The sequence below is a fragment of the Sinocyclocheilus rhinocerous genome, unplaced genomic scaffold, assembly GCF_001515625.1.
Source record: "Sinocyclocheilus rhinocerous isolate Xijiao unplaced genomic scaffold, SAMN03320098_v1.1 scaffold834, whole genome shotgun sequence".
NCBI classification, from domain to species: Eukaryota; Metazoa; Chordata; class Actinopteri; order Cypriniformes; family Cyprinidae; genus Sinocyclocheilus; species Sinocyclocheilus rhinocerous.
The window spans coordinates 1632561-1655462 of record NW_015645089.1 but is presented as its reverse complement, the minus strand read 5'-3'; the positions used below and the strand labels follow the sequence as shown (position 1 = coordinate 1655462).

Below are 22902 nucleotides of genomic sequence, written 5' to 3'. Positions count from 1 at the left end.
TGACATGTGGCCAAGTATGGTTACCCATACTCGGAATTAGTGCTCTGAATTTATCCCATCCAAAGTGCACACACACAGCAGTGAACACACACCCGGAGCAGTGGGCAGCCATTTTTGCTGCGGCGCCCGGGGAGCAGTTGGGGGTTCGGTGCCTTGCTCAAGGGCACCTCAGTCGTGGTATTGAAGGTGGAAGAGAGCGCTGTACATTCACTCCCCCCACCTACAATCCCTGCCGGTACGAGACTCGAACCCGCAACCTTTGGGTTACAAGTCCGACTCTCTAACCATTAGGCCACGACTTCCCGATTTATCACCATGACTTAGCAGAGGTGGTTATATAAACACTGTGAATGAAGATTCCGATGCAAGATGATCTACTCCAGACAACAGATCCATCAAATACTGTCACATGTACAAACACACGCTCACACAAAAGCTCAGAGAGTCAATTCAGAGTTCACGGTGTACCCAGCCAATGAATTCACGAGACAAATGAGGGAAAACAGAGATCCCTCGTGGATCCAGAGTTCTCTGTAGGAGATGAATAATTCACAGCTGATAAATTATTGAGTGGGATCAATGGAATAGAGGCCACTGGCAACTTTCCCGTGGACAGTTAATCCAGTAGTGTCTGCTGAACGCTGGACCTTCCCTACAGAGTTAAAAAGCATTTTCAGAAAAGTTTTTACTGGCTGCTGTTTCATTAGAGGTGACACAACAATACACCACAATGACCACCGCAAAACACTTAAAAGGGAAATAAAGGAGAATCTAACATCTCAGATACACATGGGCTGGATAGAATATCAGTAACATCTATAAATGTGTTAATTTCCATGCACTTAATAAGGAGCAGGTCATGTTTTTGCCTTTCGAAGAGCTTCGTTTCTTTGGGGAATAATGTAGTTCAGCTCTTGAACTGTGTGATATTGCACCATTCCTCAATAAGAAGCCTGGAGTTCTTTAGAGTTGGAAAGAAATCGGAAATCTCTAGAATTTCTCACTGGGAGTCTTTAAGAAGCGCATTTCTCATGACGTCACATCTGAATTTGTTAATAGTGTGTACTAGGACACATCTGCCTTGTAATATGAGCATATTATGAGAAAACCCATGTTTACTCAGTCTGGGTTTTGTGCTCTTCATAGCAGGTTACAAGTATTCAATGAGGCAGACCTGCCATGATTAAAAGCACTTTTTGAGGATGCTTTTTTGTGGCATTTTTAAACTATCCACTGAAGTATCTTTTCACTTCAAGTGCTTCAACCTCAAGTGTTTTTCTCCTTGAGCAAAATTATCCTTATTACAACCATGCTCGCTGGCATTATTATTTTAATAATTTATAGCTTTTGTGCATTTGTAGTTCTGTTGTTTTAAATATACACTACCATTCAAAAACTTGGGGACAGTTAATTAATTAATTACATTTTTTTTTCTCCAAGAAATATATACTTTTATTCAGCAAGGATGCATTATATCGATCAGAAGTGACAGTAAAGACCTTTATAATGTTACAGAGTATTTATATTACAAAAATGCTTTTCTTTTGAACTTCCTATTCATCAAAGAATCCTGAAAAAAATACAGTTTCCACAAAAATATTAGGCCGCACAACTGTTTTTAACGTTGATAATTATAAGAAATGTTTCTTGAGCAGTAAATCACCCTATTAGAATGATTTCTGAAAGATCATGTGACACTGAAGACTGAAAATTCAGCTTTGCCATCACAAGAATAAATTACATATTAAAATATATTCAAATAGAAAACAATTCTTTGAAATTGTTATCGTATTTCACAATATTACTGTTTTTACTGTACTTTTGATCAAATAAACGCAGACTTGCTGAGCATAAGAGACAAAAACATTACAAAAATCTTAATTCCAATTTTTTAAACGGTAGTTCATAATAGTTCCAATGTAATATGATGCAGCTTTGCGAAAGTTATTATACTTTAGTTCCTTTTCACGTTTTCCTAAAAACATTTCCATAAAAACATATTGTAGTCAAATGTGTTATGCACACCCTCTAGGAAGCTTGATATTCTGTTCCTATTATATCTGAAAATCTATGCTGTGGGCACAGATTTGTGTACATAAAGAATTATGTATTTTTTTAGCTTTTCTCTCATTTTTGCTATCAAATAAACAACTGAAATGTGTGAAGCCTCAAGCGTGCACCTTGATGTTGTATGTAGCTCCAGGGGTGAGTGTGTTCAGCAGGGTTTCTGGGATATCCAGGCTCTTGGTGACCTCAGTGAAGGTAGGGTCGGGATATGGACACATTTCCTTGTATCTGATGACAAATGAGTGAATTGAGGGGTCGAGAGGCACTGGCATCCGCCAGGACAGCAGGATCCCATTGGAACCGACCCGCTCACCTTCTGGCTTAGAGGGGGCCGCAGGTACTGCATACACATAGATAAAACACAAATAATGAATTAATTTAAGCATTTTTTAATGCATTCAGTATGTTATCCTACTTAACTATGTCAGCTTTATTGAATACTTGAATCTAATTGGTTAATTACAGCAATTATTTTCTGTAGTTTTTACACACAATTCATTTGAATTCATTGTCACTTCTTGCATTTATTATATTGCCATTCTTCTGCAATGAAGCAGAACGGATATTGTTGCTCTGGCCTAGATTTAGTATCATCCAGGTCATTATCAAATTTAGAGGTCTTTTAGAAGGCGTTTGGCTCGCTAACAGCTCTCCGTTGTTGTGGAGGTGTTAGCCATTTAGGAGAGGAACAATATAAAGCCACCAGAAAGCGTGACCCGACCATGCCATTCTCAGAGGGACGGGCAAACAGCACCCTGGGAATCTGATACCGACCTATCAAAGCCTGCTAACTGGAATCAGCATCAATTATGCAAACATAAATATACACACACACACACATTTCAAATTAAACAAAATGCATTTGGATTCATGTACAACATCTCAAAGGGTTTCGCCTTTCAATTTTCGTCACTGGTTCTACGCTTACAAAACAATACAGTAGTACAGAGATGATATCAGATGGTGCTTTTATGTATAACAGTACTGCATGATTGTTGTATTCATGTACCATGGTATTTGCATGGTACTGCAAAGAAAACTATTATAGCATAACATTTTCTAGAACTTTTAATATCCATGGAATCTTTCGATTGCTCTTTATAATGGAAAAAACATTCTTTAGATTATTCGAATGTTCTTCACACTAAGAAAAAATGGTTCTTTTTAGAACTGCTCACTGAAAGGTGATTTGGGGACCATAATGGTTCTTCTATGGCAACACTGTGAAAACCCCCTTTTGGAGCCTTTATTTTAAAGAGTGTTGTATGTCTATGAAAATAATTTAACACTTTTTACTTGACAAGCAAAAACAGCTAAAAATCTCAGGAGGAAGTCTAGAGGAATGTATATAAGGGAATAGTGGTTTAAGAACGGAACACACAGACTTACAGGATTCAGTAGTGGTGACGAGTATTCGGCTGACAGGTGAGCTGAACCCTGACGAGGCCACCGCATTGACCGTCACAGTGTATGATGTTCCAGGGGTTACATTGGACACTTGAGCCTAACACATAGAATATACACAATACATATGCAAGTTACACATCTACAACCAACATAACATGGTGACAGATACGAACAATTTTAAAAGGCATAATTCCATAAATTTTTCTATAACAACTTTATATGTGACCCTGGACCACAAAACCAGTCATAAGGGTCAATTTTTTGAAATTGAGATTTATAAAGCTGAATAAATAAGCTTTCCATTGATGTATGGTTTGTTAAGATAGGACAATATTTGGCCGAGATACAACTATTTTGAAAATCTGGAATCTGACGGTGCAAAAAAATCTAAATATTGAGAAAATCGCCTTTAAAGTTGTCCAAATGAAGTCCTTAGCAATGCATATTACTAATCAAAAATTAAGTTTTGATATATTTACGGTAGGAAATTTACAAAATATCTTCATGGAACATGATCTTTACTTCATATCCTAATGATTTTTGGCATAAAAAAAAATCGATCATTTTGACCCATACAATGTTATTTGGGCTATTGCTACAAATATACCCAAGCGACTTGAGGCTGGTTTTGTGCTCCAGGGTCACATATATTAGATCATAGGAAATGGCACTGTATTGGTTTGCACTTTATTTTTTTGTTAAATATTTAAATCTGTCACATTTTGAGGTGATAATGACAACATCTTAGAAGATTCATTGGTGTTAATGCTTTATTTGCGAAAAAAAGTTGAAAAAAAGTCAAGTCTGATTAGCAATAATGTACAAATGTTAATAAATATTTACAATAAACTTTTATGATAGGATATATTAAATCTATAAAAAATTAATAGGTGGCATCTCAAACATTGATTACAATATTCCATTTTAACTCTAAAAGCAATTCTAAATGGCACACAACTCTGCTAATCTTAAGTATTTCATTTGGTATTTGTATTTATATGCATGTCATGTAACACAAAGCCCATGCCAAACAAATATGCAATTGACTTGTATAATGATAAAATCTTATGTTTTGTTGTTATGTGTTTTGTTGAAGGTGTTGTTTTGCACCTTAAAGTTCAGGGTTTTAAAAAAAATAGTTGTTTTCAAGAAATAATTTTAAAAAGCTTATTTTGACTTAGTTATTGTTATTGAATGGAGTAGAATTTTTCAAATATAGTCAGTAAAGGCTCATTTTCAGTGCATGACAAAGCTTGCTAAGTCATGTCCCTTCTGAGAAGACCAAAGCATAATATACGCTACACTAACCCTCAGGTAAAATCAAAACGTCAGCACAAGATAATCAGCAAACCACAAATTGAATGTGATCAAATATATGAATGTGATTCAAATAGCACGGGCTATGCCTGACTGAAGACAATGACTCACATTAATCAAACACGTCGCAATATTCCCTCAAAATACCATCATGCATCAAACTGCCTTCAAAAACATCTAGATACCACTAATAATACAAGCACCTCAGATACTCCCACAGACACACTTTTTGCAAACAAATCTTCTGGAGTTAGCATGCACTTCAAATGATATGGAGTATTGGCAATAGTTTCATCAGAAATCATTTGTTCATAAATATCATAGAACAAAAGCATCTCTTGACGTTTTCTGTCACATGTTCACAAACACAAGGTTGGTTGAGCAATGCAACAGCGGCAGGCTAAATTACCGTACGTGATGTCACACCACTTGTTCCAGAAAGACAAGTCTTTTCTGATCTGAGTATAAAATAGCCTGACAACACCAGTAAAACAAAATAAGACTGAAAAACCTAATTCATGCATACATGCATTACATAACCGGTATATATGCATAAGCCATACTTCTATGAATTTCACTGCAAAATATCAACCATATAAACCAAGTTTATACCGAGACAAATACCAAGAGCTTTTCTCAGAACTAAATTTCTGGACCATTTTTCAATTTAACGAGCTGGTCCCAAGATCTCAAAGAAAGTTACTGTCAAGTTCACACAGGTAAATGGAAAATAATGTCCAAAATTAGCATAAAGCATCTAAATTTAAAAAGAAATTTTGATTGGTGATGGCAACGTTTATGAATGCCCTACAAATGAATACCTCCGAGAATAAAATGTCAAATGGCAATGCTTTCCAAACACACAGTCCTGCACAAACCAGTCAATGCACAGTGATATTTATCACACACTCAAGTCTTTGTTTGTGTGCCAGTATTGTCGTGTTCCTTCATTCTAAGAAACGCAAGCCAGTTCAAAAATTCCTCTAAGGTCGTGTGGCGTCTCACCATCTCACCAGCTCACACCTGTGTCTCTAACAGAACACAGTCTGTGTGTTTTAGGGGAAGAAATCAGTCTCGCAGGGTTGCAGAAAATCTTGCAGAAAATTACAAAATTGTCACCCTTTAAGTTCCTGAGTTGGAATTTTCATTTGAAATCATTTTATGTCGTTGAAATTCATTTGAATTTAATTTGAAACACCCAGGAAGATGTTCAACTGGAATTTCAATAAGAATGACAGGAAGATGAATTTATTTACAGAACTGCAATTCAAAGTATAATATTTAAAAAATAAAAATAATAAAATAAAATGCTCCATTTTAAAGACTTTGGGGTAAATTACATTCTGGGAAATGAGTCTCTTTTTTATGTTAGCATAAGTTCAATTTAGTAAATATAATCAAATATACATCAAAAAAGTCTACAGGTGGCATTTGATTGATTACAACCATCCATTTTAATTTATTTCTTTAAACATTTCTGTTTGTTACACTGGAAAAAACAACTCAAAAATGCTAGTACATTTCACAAATAATTACAAAGAAATGGCAAGTAACACAGTGAATTAAATGTGAAATTCTAAGGTTAGAATAGCTAAAATAGCATTTTCTTGTAAAATGCACTCCAATAATCATTGTTTTATGTAATAATTTTTTAAAACATGCATCATCTCAAATTCAATTTCAATACAATTCTGAATGGCGCAACTACAGTCAAGTTGTGCCATTCAGAATTGTATTGAAATTAAATATGAAATGATGTTGTAAAAAAATATTTTTTTGAAGTTCTAAATAATTCAATTTCAATACAATTGTGAATGGCACAACTTGACTATTTCATTTGGTCCATGGTTAAAAAGCTTGTGTGATGCATGTCATGTAATGCAAAACCCATGCAATGCAAATATGCAATTAAAGCCTACCTGAATGTTACAGAGGCCCGCGTACAGGATAACCAGCAGGGGCAGACAGGATGGCATGATGGCCCCTCACTAAAGAGAGAGCTGCTGGATGGGTAAACGGGCTAACTAATCGGTGGTATGTGAGTGATCAGAAACAAACTAGTCCCTCCACCACTGTTAAACCTATCATTAATGGTCTTCTCTCTCTCTTTCACTCTCTCCCTTGTTCTCCAACCTTCCTCCACACACTCCGCCCAGCTGACACAGATACTCTTCTACCTGACACCTGGCATACGGCTGCGGGAGAGCAGTGACTCAGGGTGTGTGTGTGTGAGTGTGTACCTGCACTCCGCTGTCTGCTGTGGTGGTGATGTTGATATTGCCGTGGTCAGGATGCAGTTGGACCATGTAGTTCTTATCACATCCAGGTGATGCCAACCAGTGGAGTGAGAAAGCACGAGGTGACACGCTTATCACTCGCAACCCCTCAGGACTAGCAGGGACTGAAACACACAGATTTTGGTTTTTCACTATAAAAAAAACATGCAAATGCATGCATACAGTATAATTTATAGGCAGACATTTGCTAAAAATGTAATTCAGTTCAGTACAAATTAAAGTTAGTTCAGTTCGGTTCAGTTTCACTCAATCACTCAACCAAACATTATTTATATTGCACCTTTTAAACAAATTTAATGCAGTTCAAAGTGCTTTACAAGTGTAAACAAGCAAGTGACACACAATACAAGCAATGCAAATAACACTGAACCAGATTAAAATTAAACAGTAAAAATGTTAGAATAGAACAAAATAAAAATGATCAACAATGAAATGTTGATAATATGCAAAAGTAATTAGAAAATTGTTAATTAACTGTTAAATTTGATTCATTTCAGTTGGGTTCAATTCAATTTGATTCAGCTCAGATTAGTTCAGTTCAATTCAATGCAGTTGAACCAAACCAAACTTAACCAATTGCAGTTCAATTCAGTGTTATTATCGTTAACTAAAACTAAAACTATTAAAAAAAAATGTGTTTTCGTTATTTTAAATACAATATATAAACCCTTAAACTTATTTTATTTCAGCTTTTTTTCTCATTTTCATTTAGTTTAAAACAACTAAAACTAAATAAACTAAAAAAGACAATAAAATAGGTAAACTTTCACAAAAATTAAAGTGAAAACTAAATAAATAAAAAATCTAATTAAAGATATTAACACAACTATAATAGTATATCAATGATACTAAAATAATCCTGGTTCAATTTACTGAATTTAAATTTCATTTACAGTTAAGGTTCAGTTTGGTGCAATACAGTTCAGTTCAGTTAAATTCAGTTAGGCTTTGTTCAATTCAATGCAATGAGAATCAGTTCTGTGCAATTCAGTTTGGTTCAATTCAAGCGTTAATTGACAATACAAACGGTTTTAAAACAGTTTCACAGGAACTAGTACCTTCAGTTGTGCAAAGTGTATTGTGGGTAACAGTCAAACCTGTACGTATGGTGATTGTGGCGGCGGTTCCACTGATGTTGTTTCTGAAGCGTTGAACAGTGATGTTGTAGGAGCATCCGTTCCACAGGCTGCTGACAGTGACCTCCTGCGAGTGTGGACTCACATCTAATGTCCAGATATGAGAGATGTTACTGACCGCCATTCTATAAAAATCAAAATGACCAGTGGCTGGTTTCCATGACACTGTGACGGACGTCCCATTGACGTGAGACACAGAGAGTGAACATACACCTGCTGGCCCTGGAATAAAAAATTAGTTGAGAAAAACATCAAGCATGACCTTAATTGTTAATATGTGTTTTATCTGTATTTGTTAATGATACCAAAAGTAGAAAGCATCACTAAGAACAGAATCAAGGGCCACTGCTTCAGAAATATCGACTGGGAGATTCTTACTAGTAGAGATGTTTTGGGATGTGGTCTGGCTGAAATCTGACCCCAGGAAGGACTGGATCTCAAACCTGTAATCACTTCCTGGGGTCAGGTCATGAATCCTGACACTGTTGCCATGAAGATCAACCTGCTGCTGCAGAGGGAGGTCACCCACAAAGCCATATTGAAGCTAAAGAGGATTGAATGAGAAGAAAGCAATAGAAATAAAATAAGCAAGAATGCATTTAATTGACCAGAAGTGACAGCAAAGTATAAAAAATACTGTTTTGAATTTTCTATTCATCAAAGAATCCTGAAATAAAGTATCATGGTTTGCACAAAAATATGAAGCAGCATGACTGTTTTCAACACTGATAATAATAAGAAATGATTCTTGAGCAGCAAATCAGCATATTAGAATGATTTCTGAAGGATCATGTGACACTGAAGACTGGAGTAATGATGCTGAAAATTCAGCTTTGCATCACAGGAATAAATTATATTTAAAATATATTCAAATAGAAAATAGTTATTTTAAACTGTAATAATATTTGTGTTTTTACTGTATTTTTTGAACAGCCTTGGTGAGCATAAGAGATGGCTTTTTAAAAAAACATGAACAAATCGTACAAACCCCAAACCTTTGAATAGTAGTTTAAAGGGGTCCTATTATGCTTTTTCACTTTTTAAATTTTAGTCAGTGTGTAGTGTGTATGTTTGGGCATAAAAAAGATCTAGAAAGTTACAAATCTCAAAGTCCACTCCAAAGGGAGATATTTCGTTTTTTAAAAATCCCTTTTCAAGAACTACAACGAACGGCTCGTTTGGACTACAGTGTTGGTTTCCGGGATTTGTGATATCACAAAGCGGCTTATTAGAATACCATTAAAAATAGGCTGGGGAGAAAGGTATTTTAATAATGTCAATTATGTGAAAAATAATGCGTTTTTCGAACCACCAAGCATGAGAGCATGTTCTAGTACACCCCCAAAACAAAATCAAGACTTTGTAAAAGAGCATAATAGGACCCCTTTAAATAAAATGACAAACAAATATAAAAAACAGTGTTAATAGATCAGTCAATAAAGATCTGAGATGCTGGCAAGGCCAATCTAGAATAAGGGTGACAATGGAAGTGGGAAGATCATTACTACTGCCCTTGGAAAAGTCACTTTAGCCCAGGTTATTCCGGGGGACTTTGCATTGCACAAAAAGCATCTTTACATCATACACTCAAATACCTTCCTTCTGTTTGTAAGGTATAATGAAGGACTGGCGCTCATGTATTATGAGAAAGGCAGAAACCCGAGCACACGGGGGTGTTGCTAGGCTACATTTCAGCTGAGACGGTCAGTATGAAAGTTTTAACAGGTGTCCAAAGGCCCTGATACTAGTCTAGTCATGCTTACAATACACACAAACTTCTAATAACTCATTCCACATAACCGCTTAAATTTAATTCTATTCAATTGCTAAGTAAACAAACAAGCAAAAATCGAATGTTAAAATACACTATCATATGCAATGACCAAATCCCTACAGTATGTGGATCTCGATGCTGATTGGATAAACAAAAAGTCACCCTACCCTGTAACCATCCACATTGCCCGGTGGGTGTGTCCACATCACATACATGCTGCTCACTTCCTGTTCAATGAAAGTGAGGTCGTCAGGAGGTTCTGGAACTGAAGTACAAAAAAGACCATTTTGAGAACATGTGTGTGTTTACAGCTCTGTTCCAAATTCTAGTGAGACGGCATTTAAGGCATATCTCAGGCTGTTCCAAAATCACACAGAATAATATTTACTAAATAAGATGTCAGGAAGTTTGTCTTTAACATGGCCCTAAATTAAAACTGTCCATCATCATGTCTCTATACTTTATCTAATGGCCAATTCAAGTGCAACATCGCACATATCTTCAAAGGGAACCCAATCCCAGAATGCATTGCAAAAAGCTTAGAGGAAAAAATGTATGCAAGATGGCAGATGAGAGAAATTTTGATTTTTTAAATTAATACTTTTATTCAGCAAGGATGCATTTAATTGATCTAAAGTGACAGTATACTTCAAATACATGCTGTTTTGTTAATATTAAGCAGCACAACGGTTTTCAACACTGATAATAAAAAATGTTATTAAAGACTGGAGTAATGATGCTGAAAATTCAGCTTTGCCATCACAGGAATTAAGAATATACTAGAGATACACTACCGCTCAAAAGTTTGGGATCAGTAAGACTTGTAATGTTTTTTAAAGAAGTCTCTTATGCTCATCGAGGCTGCATTTATTTGATCAAAAATACAGAAAAACCCAGTAATCTTGCAAAATGTTATTAGAATATAAAATAATGGTTTCTATTTTAATACACTTTAAAATATCATTTATTTCTGTGATGCAAAGCTGAATTTTCAGCATCATTACTCCAGTCTTCAGTGTCACATGATCCTTCACAAATAATTATTTATAATTTCTGAAGGAAATTATAAGTTATTTTAAATTGTAATCATATTTTACAATATTACAGTTTTTGCTGTATTTTTATCAAATAAATTCAGCTTTGGCAAGCATAAGAGACTTCTTTTAAGAACATTGTAACGATTTAAACTTTTGAACAGTGGTCTACATTTTATTCAATAGCTAAAATTATTAATAAACAGATCAGGGAAATTAAAATGGATTATTTTACTCAATATTTGAATGTATTTTTATGTTTACCGTAGTATCAAGTTAGTTTAGTGGCATGCTAACATTCAACTCAACTGAATTGGCTTAACATGAAGACCTCTATTTGTTTGGTGTATATAAGTAGATGCTAATGGAGTTGCTACCCCAGAGGAGTGTTCCAAATAAGTCATTTATAAGGTTCGATTTCAGCTAGCATGCTGCTTTGGAGGGAAGCTGTCTATGTAGGCACTACAGCAAAGCATTACGTTTTGGAATAGAGCTAATGTGTGGATTTGTGTGAGACAGCAAGTTTAGTACCAATATAAGTGTAGTCACACTCACGTGTGTTAGCGTTTACAGCAGCAGGTAAACTTCGCCTGTCTCCGCTAACACTGCTCACTTCAACAGTATACACACTTCCAGGCAACAGGTTGTCAAAGCGATATGTTCTAAAAAGAGAGAAAGCCACAGTTCAAACCTCTCATATAAAGAACGAATCTTCAGGGCAGATAACTGATCTAAATCCGCACCTGTCATCAGACACACTTTGACTGGTCTGCAGGATAAAGGTTGAGTTTCTGATGGACAGGATGAATGAGTCACAGACCCCCCGGCCGGCCCTCCAGCGCACGCTGAGAGACACTGATGTCCTCTGCACTGGCAGCAAGGTGACCTGACTGGGAGCTACAAAAACACTCAAGGCAATTAATCACAAAGTTATCGTTTAAAAGTTATAACAGGTTCCTATAGTCATGAAACACAAAAAAAACTGTCATTTCCAGAAATTCCATAGGAATGTATTAATTTTTCTTTAGTTGTGCTAATCACAAGCTGATAGACTAAAAATTGCTCCTCAAAAATGTAAGTCTATTTCAGTAACAAGTAAACAAGAAGTTCAAAAATGTTGGTTTAAGTTTTGCAAGCCTTCAGAAATCATTCTAATATGCTGATTTATTGCTCAAGAAACATATTATCAATGTTTAAAAGAGTGATGCTTAATATTTTTGTGGAAATGGTGATATTTTTCCTTTCAGGATTTTTTGATGAATAGAAAGTTCAAAAGGACACAATTGATTTGAAGGAGAACTATTTTAATTTTTTAATTCAATTTAATTAATTAATTTAATTAATTTCAATTTAGATCAATTTAATAGATCCTCTGTAAATAAAAGTATTATTTTTATAAAACGAAACGAAACGAAACAAAACAAAACAAAACAAAACAATCTCACTGACCCCAAACTATTCAATGGTAGCATAAGTAGTTGAGCTTATGTGAAAGTATGTGTACCAGCTCTTATGGCGATAATCACAGCCAGACTGTCTCTGAAAAACTCCTTCTCGGCTCGGACTGAAAAGTTGCATAGCTTTCCTGCAATCACGTCTTTAAAAATTGCCCGAGTGTCGACTACCTTCTGCACCTACAAAGACACACACATCAAATTAGTAAACAAACTATTTTCCCCTTCTTTGAGTATCTATTATTTAAGGACAGCATAAAATATTGACTTCAAAATCTTCTGTGCACAGTTTCACTTCAGTTTCATAAAAATTATGTTGGTGATCCCATTGATGGTGGAATGGGATCAGGAAATGTACTTCTTTCATCAAATGGTGTCATTTATAGTATGTAAAAGAAGAAACACAGACATCATACACAGGATGTGTACTCACACACAGGATCGTACCGTGACAGAATCAGCACAGTTCATACTCAGCGCCTCATAATGGTGGTTGCCCCCCTCAGCCCCGTCCCACAGGAGCTCTATAGAGCTGTCAGTCACAACACCAGCACGCACATGAGTGGGAGGAGCCAAACCTGTCAATAAATAAACAAATTCAAACAAAATCAGTATTAAGCTAGTTGAGTTCCAGGGACTGTGTTCGACTGTGTTCGGAATAACATACTTGAATATGCACATTGTGCAAAATTAGGCTAAAATGCAAAATAATTTTTCTTTTTAAGATTACATCTGAACTCAATTTGCTGCAATAAATAAGTAATGTAATGAGATCATATGACAATGTAGGGTTAATTTTTATTTATTTATTTATATATATATTTTTTTAACATACAGCATACAGTCAATGAAAAATTGACAATGCAATATAGAATAATCGGTATGCTAATATTTCAATTGACCATAGACCACTGGTTAAAGGTTTGGAATCATAAGAATGTTTTAATGTTTTTGAAAGACATCTCTTATGCTCACAAGGCTGCATTTATTTGATCAAAAATACAGTAAAACAGTAACATTATGAAATAAATAAAATAAATGGTTTCTATTAGAATATTTATTTTATTTTAAGACTGGAGTAATTATGCTGAATTTTCAGCATTATTACTCCAGTCTTCAGTGTCATATGATCCTTCAGAAATCATTAGAATATGCTGATTTGGTGCTCAATAAACATTTATTATTATTATCAATGTTGAAAACAGCTGTGCTGCTTAATATTTTTGATGTAATATTTCATGATGTAATAATGCTGAAAAAAATCATTCTAACATGCTGATTTGGTGCTCAATAAACATTTATTATTATTATCAATGTTGAAAACAGCTGTGCTGCTTAATATTTTTGATGTAATATTTCATGATGTAATAATGCTGAAAATTCAGCTTTGCATCATAGGAATAAATTACATTTTAAAATATATTAAATTACAAAATAGTACCTTTAAATTGTAATAATATTTCACAATATTGCTGTTTTTACTGTGTTTTTGGTCAAATACATGCAGACTTGGTGAGAATAAGAGACATTTTTCGAAAACCTTCCAAAATATTTCAGACTTTTGACCAGTATTGTACTTTTTCAGCAATAAAAGTAAAAGTTTCTCACAGGTTCTCACAGGTGGCAGAGCAAAGCCTTCACTGCTCGTGTCTCTGCTGGTCACAAACACATTAAAGTCATACTGTGTTCCTGGACTCAGCTTGTCGACTAACAGTTTGGTGCTGTCTTTGGACACTGGCGTCCAGGATCGATTATTCTGGTAAGTAATGGTGATGCCGTCATAAATGCTGTTTCTGGGCATCTGCACAAAGAGCTCCACAGAGTGTGTACCAACTGTGTATGGGACAGCAATCTGAATGCTATCAGGTTCTGAAAGAAGAATCGAAAATACATTTTGCAGACTGAAAAAGAAGCATCGTGGAGGAAATGGAAGATAAAAACAGAAATGAATCATACTTAGAGTCTGTTGTATGGTTGTCACTTTGCTCATGTTTCTGCCCTTCACTGCAGTCACTCCCACTTCATACGTCCCACCTGATTTGAGCTGTGTAAGAGAGATGCAGGTGGAGCCATTTACCCAGAATTCTCTAGTTTGAGCCTGATTTGTTTGTGGGTGGAGCTGGATGTAATATTCATCAACTTCCTCGTCCAGTGAAGGCCACCAGCACACAGTCATGTTCTCCAGACCCACAGCATCAACTGAGACCCTGCGTGGAGGACTAACCTCTGAAAAACACACACATCCACACACAAAACATCTATGTGGATCTCAATAACCGGGCAAGTGAAAACCCAAATGATTCAAAGCCAATTGAGGGGTGAATTCACTCAGAATTAATTTATGAGCATCAGCTTATTGTCTACATTTTTTTAGCAACACATTCTTATTACGCCAAATAAGATGACAAAATTAGTGCTGATCGTAATTTGCATGGGTAAAAATTAGCACAAAGTATAAATGAAATTTGCCAAATCTAGGGATGCACCATTTTATTATTATTTTTTTTACATTTTCGGCTGATACAGATAAATGAATAAGATTAAAATTCAATACAATTTTGTCTAAATAAATTAAAAATAAAACTCTACAAATCAATTGTTTTTTTAATGAACTATGGCATCGCAACATTAAAATGTACCATGTAAAAACTGATATTTAGATTTTTGCTAACGATTACATTCATTAAATTTTTATATAGTGTTAATATTAGTGCTATTAAATTATTAGATTTATAAAATATTTTCTTAATGTTAAGTAAACATTAAATGACAGCAAAGGTAAACTAAATATACAAATTATTCAAGTTATATAAATTATCTTATTTTAAATATATTAAATGTTTTACATTAAGGCATTAAACATTAAGGGAACATTGTATTTTTATCATTTTGCAAACATTATGGGAATGTTACTTTCTCTGAACATTCTGAAACAAGTAGTAAAATTGAACAAATGTCAGATGAACGTCCAATAAATACAGTTTAGGAAAAAAAATTCCATGAATGATGTAATATAAATAAAATTTTTGTTCTAATGTTTTGAGAAGACTAATACTGAATGAATGAATGTCCCAAAAAACATTACTGCAAGATCGTTTGTTCACAACTAGGGCAGAACCTAGCCAGAAGTTCTGAGAACATTCCCTGTTTGCTGGGATGTTGATAAGAAATATGGTTTTGGACAGAAATACTGCACGTGATACTGAAGTGATTTCACCTCTCAATATCTCCTACACACTTAATGTGTTGCAAAATATACCTGTGATAACAGTCACGGACAGACTGTCAGAGCTTTCCACACCTTGAGCTGTGACAGACACAACTGTGATCCTGTGAGCACGATACTCCTTCAACCCACCAATCACAGCGCTCCGATTCATCTTTTCCAAGCCAACGGCAAGGCCTCTGCCAGAGACTAGATCCACCCAGTGCAGGATGAAGTGCTCAAACCGAGCGCTATGGGTAGAATCGGGGGCAGTCCAACACAATGCAATCTGACTGGACGTGACAGCTGTCACTGTGAGATTCTGAGGAGGATTTGGCTCTGCGATATTACAAAAACACTTCATTTTTAGGTAAACTATTCCTTTAATCTGTGCTGGTACTATAGACATAGACTTACTTGTATTGGCAAAGAAAATGGGTCCAAGTGTCTGAGACGCCCCACTGGGCCGCATAAGAACCAGTGAGAAATGATAGACATGTCCAGGAGAGAGACCTTGAACTCTCACTGTGTCTTGAGTGTTTGTGAGTGCCATATGCGAGACGGTTTGATCCTTTGATTCATCTTCCGATTGTAGAGCAAGTGTAAAACCAGCAGATAAATTCAGGTGAGAAACATTCGACCAGATAAAGGCTGCTTCTGTCTCGCACACACTCTCCAGATACAGCCATTCACTGCTGCTCTGCAACACTGTAACAGAGACACAAAATTAATCTAAAAGAAAATCTTAAGATCTCAAATATTTCTGTTAGACAGCAATTCAAATAAATAGAGAGAAAATGGAGACTAAGAGCCTCCAAATGGCACATTTCTTCTGGTGATCGGTGGAACTACATAAAACAATGAGGTGTCCCTTACAAGTGGTCCCTTTGGTGCAGACATCACAGTGTACTATTACCCAGCAGTCCATGCTGCAAAATACAGACTCAGAGATGGGCTGAAGGTGCCATTTTGGCATAATGCTTCTTAATTTTTTCTCAAAAATGCTGTGGAAGTCAATGGCCACCAGCAACTGTTTGGTTACCAACGTTCTTCAAAATATCAACTTTCATGTTCACAGTTTAAGTTTTAGTAATTTTATTATGTGCTTTTATTTTTTTTCTTAGTTCTTGTTTTTGTACTTTACATTAATTTAGCTTTCCGTTTATGTCATTTTAGTACTTAAGTTGCAAAAGCAACATTTCTAATTTTCGTTTAAGTTCTCATCTATTATTTATATTTTATTTCAGCTTTATTTCAATTAATGAATTTTTATATATAGTTTTATGCCTCCATATTTTTATTGTATGTCTCATTTCAGCCTACTTTCATTTTTTCTAATTATGAAGAGGGAGAAATTAATTATGGAGAAACATCTGTGGCAAAAAAAAGCAATACAGTATTCATCAGGCCATTTCTCTGAAAATGCTCAGTCCAGACCAAGCAATGCTTATCGCACAGCTTGATTTATCAAAACAGGACATATTCCTGGACCAACATGCTTTGTTGGTCCAGGAACAACATTCCTATCAGTCCAATCAATCCTGACTCCAACCCAACCTCTATTTCCAGGAACAACAGTAACTCTCTCAGTATCAGTATCTCTCTCCTTCACTCACACTCTTCTTGACAAATGTAGGGGAGCTGCAGGTAACACAGGAAAGCAGTGAAGAAGTATCCCGCTCCGGTTGCATTCTTCTGCATTGCAACACAGCCCGTTTGATTGGGTGCAAGTGATGATGTCATTTCAATATTTAAGTTGTAGGCAGAGCCATCAGACCAGCGGAAAGCACCTTCTGTCTGTGGATATTAAAAACACAGTTTGAATGAAATACTAGCATAGCACATACTATTTTTAAAAGTTTCAGTATGCAACAAAAAAAGTGTGCAACAGTCTCCATAGTGTCCATGTGTGTTTGCCATGTACCTCATGGTCATTTAAAGCTGTCCACAACAGCAGAAGATGGTTATAGGACCCTAAGAAAGATATGATGGATAGAAACTCTGCATATGTCTTTATGTTGGCCAGATGTGACCCTGGGGTTGATCTTTCACATGCTTGCTTCGCTCCAGACCATGACATGAACCTTGGGTTCACCTTATAACAGCTCCATCCCACAGCAAGCCAGCCAACGGGACACTGACCTGCAGGAGGAAGTTACAACACCAGTGTTTGCGTGTGTCTTTACATGTTTTCCTACTATTTACATACTTTTTCATCTTCTTGAAATGTTTGCTTTTCCAAATCAGTATGACTGACACTTTTTCATACAACTAAAGTGAATGATGCTTTATTTAATCAAATATAATATTATATGGTCTGGTATAGTATTATAAAATTAAAAATAATATTCATAATGACCATGAAAGTAGTCCATATAATTTTTGATTAATATTTTGATTTAGCTTTAATAAATCATATATATCAAAATTCATTTTAATTTTAGTTTGTTTTAATAATGTTATGTGCTTTTGTCAATTTATCCATGAATACATTTTGACAAAATCTGTTTGTAAATATATATTTAGCTTCAATTAAATTTTATTTCAGTATTTAAAATGGTATTTAAATTTTTATTTAATTTTTGTTACCAAGGCAACATTTCATGTTTTTCATCTAATATTTATAGTTTATTTTATTTTAACTTAATTTCATGAATATTATTATTATTATTTTTTTTAGACACTGTCAGTCTGTGTCTTTATTGTGATATGTAGTATTATATTGTCTCAAAATAATAAGCACCATAAAAGTAGTCTATACAACTTGTGCGCTATATTCCAAGTCTGCTGACTTGGAATCAATTCTCTGTGGTTTTTGGAAGAAAATTATTCACTAAAAATTTCAAATCTCAAGACAGTTTCATTCATAAAAGTTGTAATTTTCTAAATAACTGGACAGTAATTTGCATCAAACCCAATAAAAGCCTTTTTGGTTCTACTTAACAACTTTAGTTTTAAGACATTTACCTATTTAGCAGATGCTTTTATCCAAAGCAAATTACAATAGAGGAACATAAGCAATTCATCACAACACTATTCATCGTATGTGTATGTGCACATACCTGTCTTTATGGCCAGCTGAAGGCTTTGTGTAACATTAATTTGGAGATGAGGGATGAATGTTTTCTTTGCCACACTGACATTGTAACGACGCCCAGGCTGTAACCCCGTCACCTGGTGGAATGGCTGAAAATGGGACGCAACCCAACACTGCTCATCCAAACACACATCCAAGACATCTCCATCATCTAATGTAGGCCAGTTGAAAACGGCAGTCGTGGATGAGACATTCATGCGTAAAGAGGATGCCACGAGAGGAGCTAACAACAACAGAGCAAAACAAGAGTATTACAACACAGCCGAAACATGTGCATTTGTGCCGTTGGAGACTCTGTAAAGTCAAGTCAAGTCACCTTTATTTATATAACGCTTTTAACAATACAGATTGTGTCAAAGCAACTTTACTTTGAATAATGCAAAATGACAATAGTAAACACTCAATTTCCTCTGACTTCAGTGTTACCAAGGGGGAAAGACTTGGCATCCAGCAGTTCTGTATCATTGTATGATTGTAGACTGAATCCCAGCTTCTCAGAAACTTGTGGTGCTCTGAACTTCATCACACACTCACACACGTCTTCACACATTGCAGTACTGCTCAGCACCTGACAGAGGGGGAGAGACTCAATTAATCATATGTGACCCTGGACCACAAAACCAGTCATAAGGGTAAATTTTTTTTAAATTGAAATGTAAACATCGTCTGAAAGCTGAATAAATAAGCTTTCCATTGATGTATAGTTTGTTAGGATAGGATCATATTTGGCTGAGATACAACTATTTGAAAATCTGGTATCTATGGGTGCAAAAAAAAATCAAAATAATGAGAAAATCACATTTAAAGTTGTCCAAATTAAGTTCTTAGCGATGCATATTACTAATCAAAAATTAAGTTTTGATATATTTACGGGAGGAAATTTACAAAATATCTTCATGGAACATGATCTTATCCAAATGATTTTTTGCATAAAAGAAAAATCGATAATTTTGACCCATACAATGTATCGTTGGCTATTGCTACAAATATACCCGTGCTACTTATGATTGGTTTTGTGGTTCAGGGTCACAATATTATCAGTGTGCACTCTTATAACACCGAGATGCCAAAGAAGTTCCATTCTGGGTTCCCTGAAGAACCTTTCAGTCAACATTTCTTAAAAGAACCATTTACCTTAGTGTGAAGAACCTATTCATAATTTAAAAGAACCTTTTCTTTTTGTCCAATGTAAACTTTAAAGAACCATTCAAAGGTTCCACAGATGTTAAAAAATCTTCATGGAACCATCAATGCCAGTAAAGAACCTTTATTTTTAAGAGAGTGTGAGCATGTGAGAGGGATGGTGATTGCATCGCACCTTGTTTCCCAATAAAAGTGTATAAAAATGATCTGTCCGAGATGGAAAACACAGAAATGCCACCTGCACATGGACAGAGGATGGACTTCTGGAACATGGAAGGCTGAAAGCCTGCAGGACAACAAGAGGGGGAAAAAAATCCATAGGGCTGAGGGCAGATCAAACTTTTTCTATCAAGCTTTAATATACTATGACTGCTATCTTTAAAATCAACATGAAATGATGTTCACAAAGAGCTTCTGCATGTATTGCATTTCTGAGTGATGCATTCAATGATAAAAATAGAAAAGGGACTTATTCCAATGGTAAAAAGTATTATTGCAATATTATTGTCATATTAATTACATTACTGTTACATGCCACTGAATTACTTTTAGATTTAGGCTGCATTGCCTAAAACAATGAGCACCACAGTAAAAAAGACTACAGTATTTGGCTAATAAATAACATTATTTCTGGCCTAGATGACGTCAGCTGAAAAAGAAAGGCATTTCAGATGCAAAGCAAGTTACTAGATCGTGATAAAAGATTGCAAAGACAAACATATTCTCTTTGAAATAACGTGCAATAATGAATAATGGCACAGGAACATTTATTAAGAAAGCAAACAGGGTTAATTCTGAAGTTTTCTAAAGAACTATTCCAGCTTAGAAACGTTTTAACACAAACAGCATTTCTTACGTAACTCAAACTCTCAGAAAGCCACATATCTTTTTCCTTCACAGCAATTTACAGCAAATGCATTTTCCTTAACTTGACGATGCAATCTAATTACGTTTGAATAAATCATTACCTGAAAGAAGTGCAGAAGTTGCCAAAACAATGCCAGAACTTTGTCCATGGAGCTCCATCCCATAATTCCAGTGTCCATAGACGACACCATATCCTTAAACCAAAACACTACGGTCTTGAGCCTTGCAGCTTGCACTGTAATAATAACCTACACTACAATAGTACGGTCAGCAGCATCCTAAAAACAGTCTTTGTGGTCATAAGAGCACTCCGTGGCATCTTAGAGCAAAAAATTTAGCTCAGTTCAGTTTCCACAAAAAAATACCCCACATTCCTTGAGGACACGCCTCCCCTGCCACTCCAGATGCCCATGCCAGCATCTTACAACATTACAAAACCCCACACTGGAGGATTCAACCACACCTCCTCCCGAAAGCAGCTCTGCGTCTCATTCATTGAGATCAGACAGCCTCTCCACCCCATATTTTATTTTTTTTCTTTTGTACCTAATCAAAATAAGTACAGGTTGTCAAGACGACAAAAGTCATGTAGGGTTGGTCGCGGAGTTGCGTTAACCTTAAGAGAATAAAACAGACACAAAAATCCCGCACTACACTCCTACATGCATTACATCACCCAATGAGAATAAACTCAAAACAATTTATACTAGCTGTCAAGAATAATTCATTAACACACATTATGTAATGTTTGGAATGTTTCAGAGTCAATACAAGTTGTATATACAGTACTACCCTTAAAAGCACTTGTATTGGGCAAATGTGAAAGCAAAAATTCGCAGCTCGCAGCTTTTTGTTAAAGATCTTACATCAATCTTATTTGAGTTATACAGCTTTGTAATATTTCTATTTTGGCAGCTTTCGAAGTGTGTATTTTAACGTTTATATCACTGCTTCAGACTTTCATTGTCGATGCTTTGCTGCTTTTACTGTACAAATAAAGTGATAACAAGTCAATGTTATTCTCTCTGGAAATCGAGAGTTCACTGTATTGAACTCACAACATTCCTTTAAATTCTGATTCAGCAGATGTTCGCGAGGGAGGAGATGAACTTCTCCAACATTTTAATTACCTGACTTGAAAGCAAAACACAACTCAGCAGGATATAACTCAAGTCATGCGTGGGCTGATCTAGTTAATAAATCACTGCTGGAATTAGATCAGGGTGAAGATGCTACATTTCCGGTGATGGAGGCCAAGATGCATGCCAATTGTTTTTCTGCAGTTTTACTGATTATTATTTATTCTGTTTGGTAATTTTACAGTGAAATGTCTTAAATGGAATATTCACACACAAAGGTGAAACAAAACTTCTACATTTTCTAAATGATTCGTATCGGCTGTATACTAATCTGTGGCTAATTTAATGGAATATTATAAAATAGCTTGGTAAATCAATTAAATGATTGATTTGCACAGTGCATATGGAAAAATATAGTTTTTTGTATTTTTATTTTATTATTTAAAAAACAGTGACAATAACATGCAGGTGTATAGGTAGTTTGCTATATGCTAAGGTATATTTAGGCTTATACAATTTAGTTCACTTGCAGCAGAAATCATGTTTTTGGCATTATGGCTATAGTATGGAAATTCAAGTTCATCACATTATGTTTTTTAGAGACGGCTTAAACATAGACTGTCAACACAACTAGTGAGTGATGGATGCGCCTGTCAAGCAACTGTGTGGGATTTCTCTTTAAATATCTAATACCTACTTAAAGACCTGTTCACACAAAGGACGATGACGATAAAGGTTTAAAAATTGTTCTAAATTTAAAAGAATTGCACAACTCAACTATAATAATAACATCACAGAGAAACAACATTGTTGGAATCACATGCAGAATGATGAATGATAAAAACACTGACAGCCAATCAGAATCCATCCTGTTTTGAAGAGATTTAGATGGCAGACGACAAAACTGCAACGTGCTTATAATAAACATAATATTGAAATCGTGTGTTGGGTTGGATGCGAATATAGTTATTATTATAGTTATCTTTATCATTATCACTCGTGATGTGAACAGGGCTTAAGACTGG

General features: G+C 35.3%; 1 protein-coding gene across 1 annotated transcript in view; it reads right to left on the bottom strand.

Annotated features, from left to right (window-relative positions):
* The window catches only part of ptprq (protein tyrosine phosphatase receptor type Q), a 45977-nt gene extending 35764 nt beyond the window's left edge, over positions 1 to 10213 (bottom strand). Inside the window, exons 1-6 of the mRNA XM_016509219.1 lie at positions 10166 to 10213; positions 8603 to 8768; positions 8186 to 8446; positions 7032 to 7192; positions 3457 to 3571; positions 2181 to 2407 (exon numbers count right to left, since the gene is read on the bottom strand). Of these exons, the coding sequence (XP_016364705.1) occupies positions 2181 to 2407; positions 3457 to 3571; positions 7032 to 7192; positions 8186 to 8446; positions 8603 to 8768; positions 10166 to 10213 (978 nt within the window). The remainder of the gene's footprint in view (positions 1 to 2180; positions 2408 to 3456; positions 3572 to 7031; positions 7193 to 8185; positions 8447 to 8602; positions 8769 to 10165) is intronic.
* Positions 10214 to 22902: the final 12689 nt, after the last annotated feature.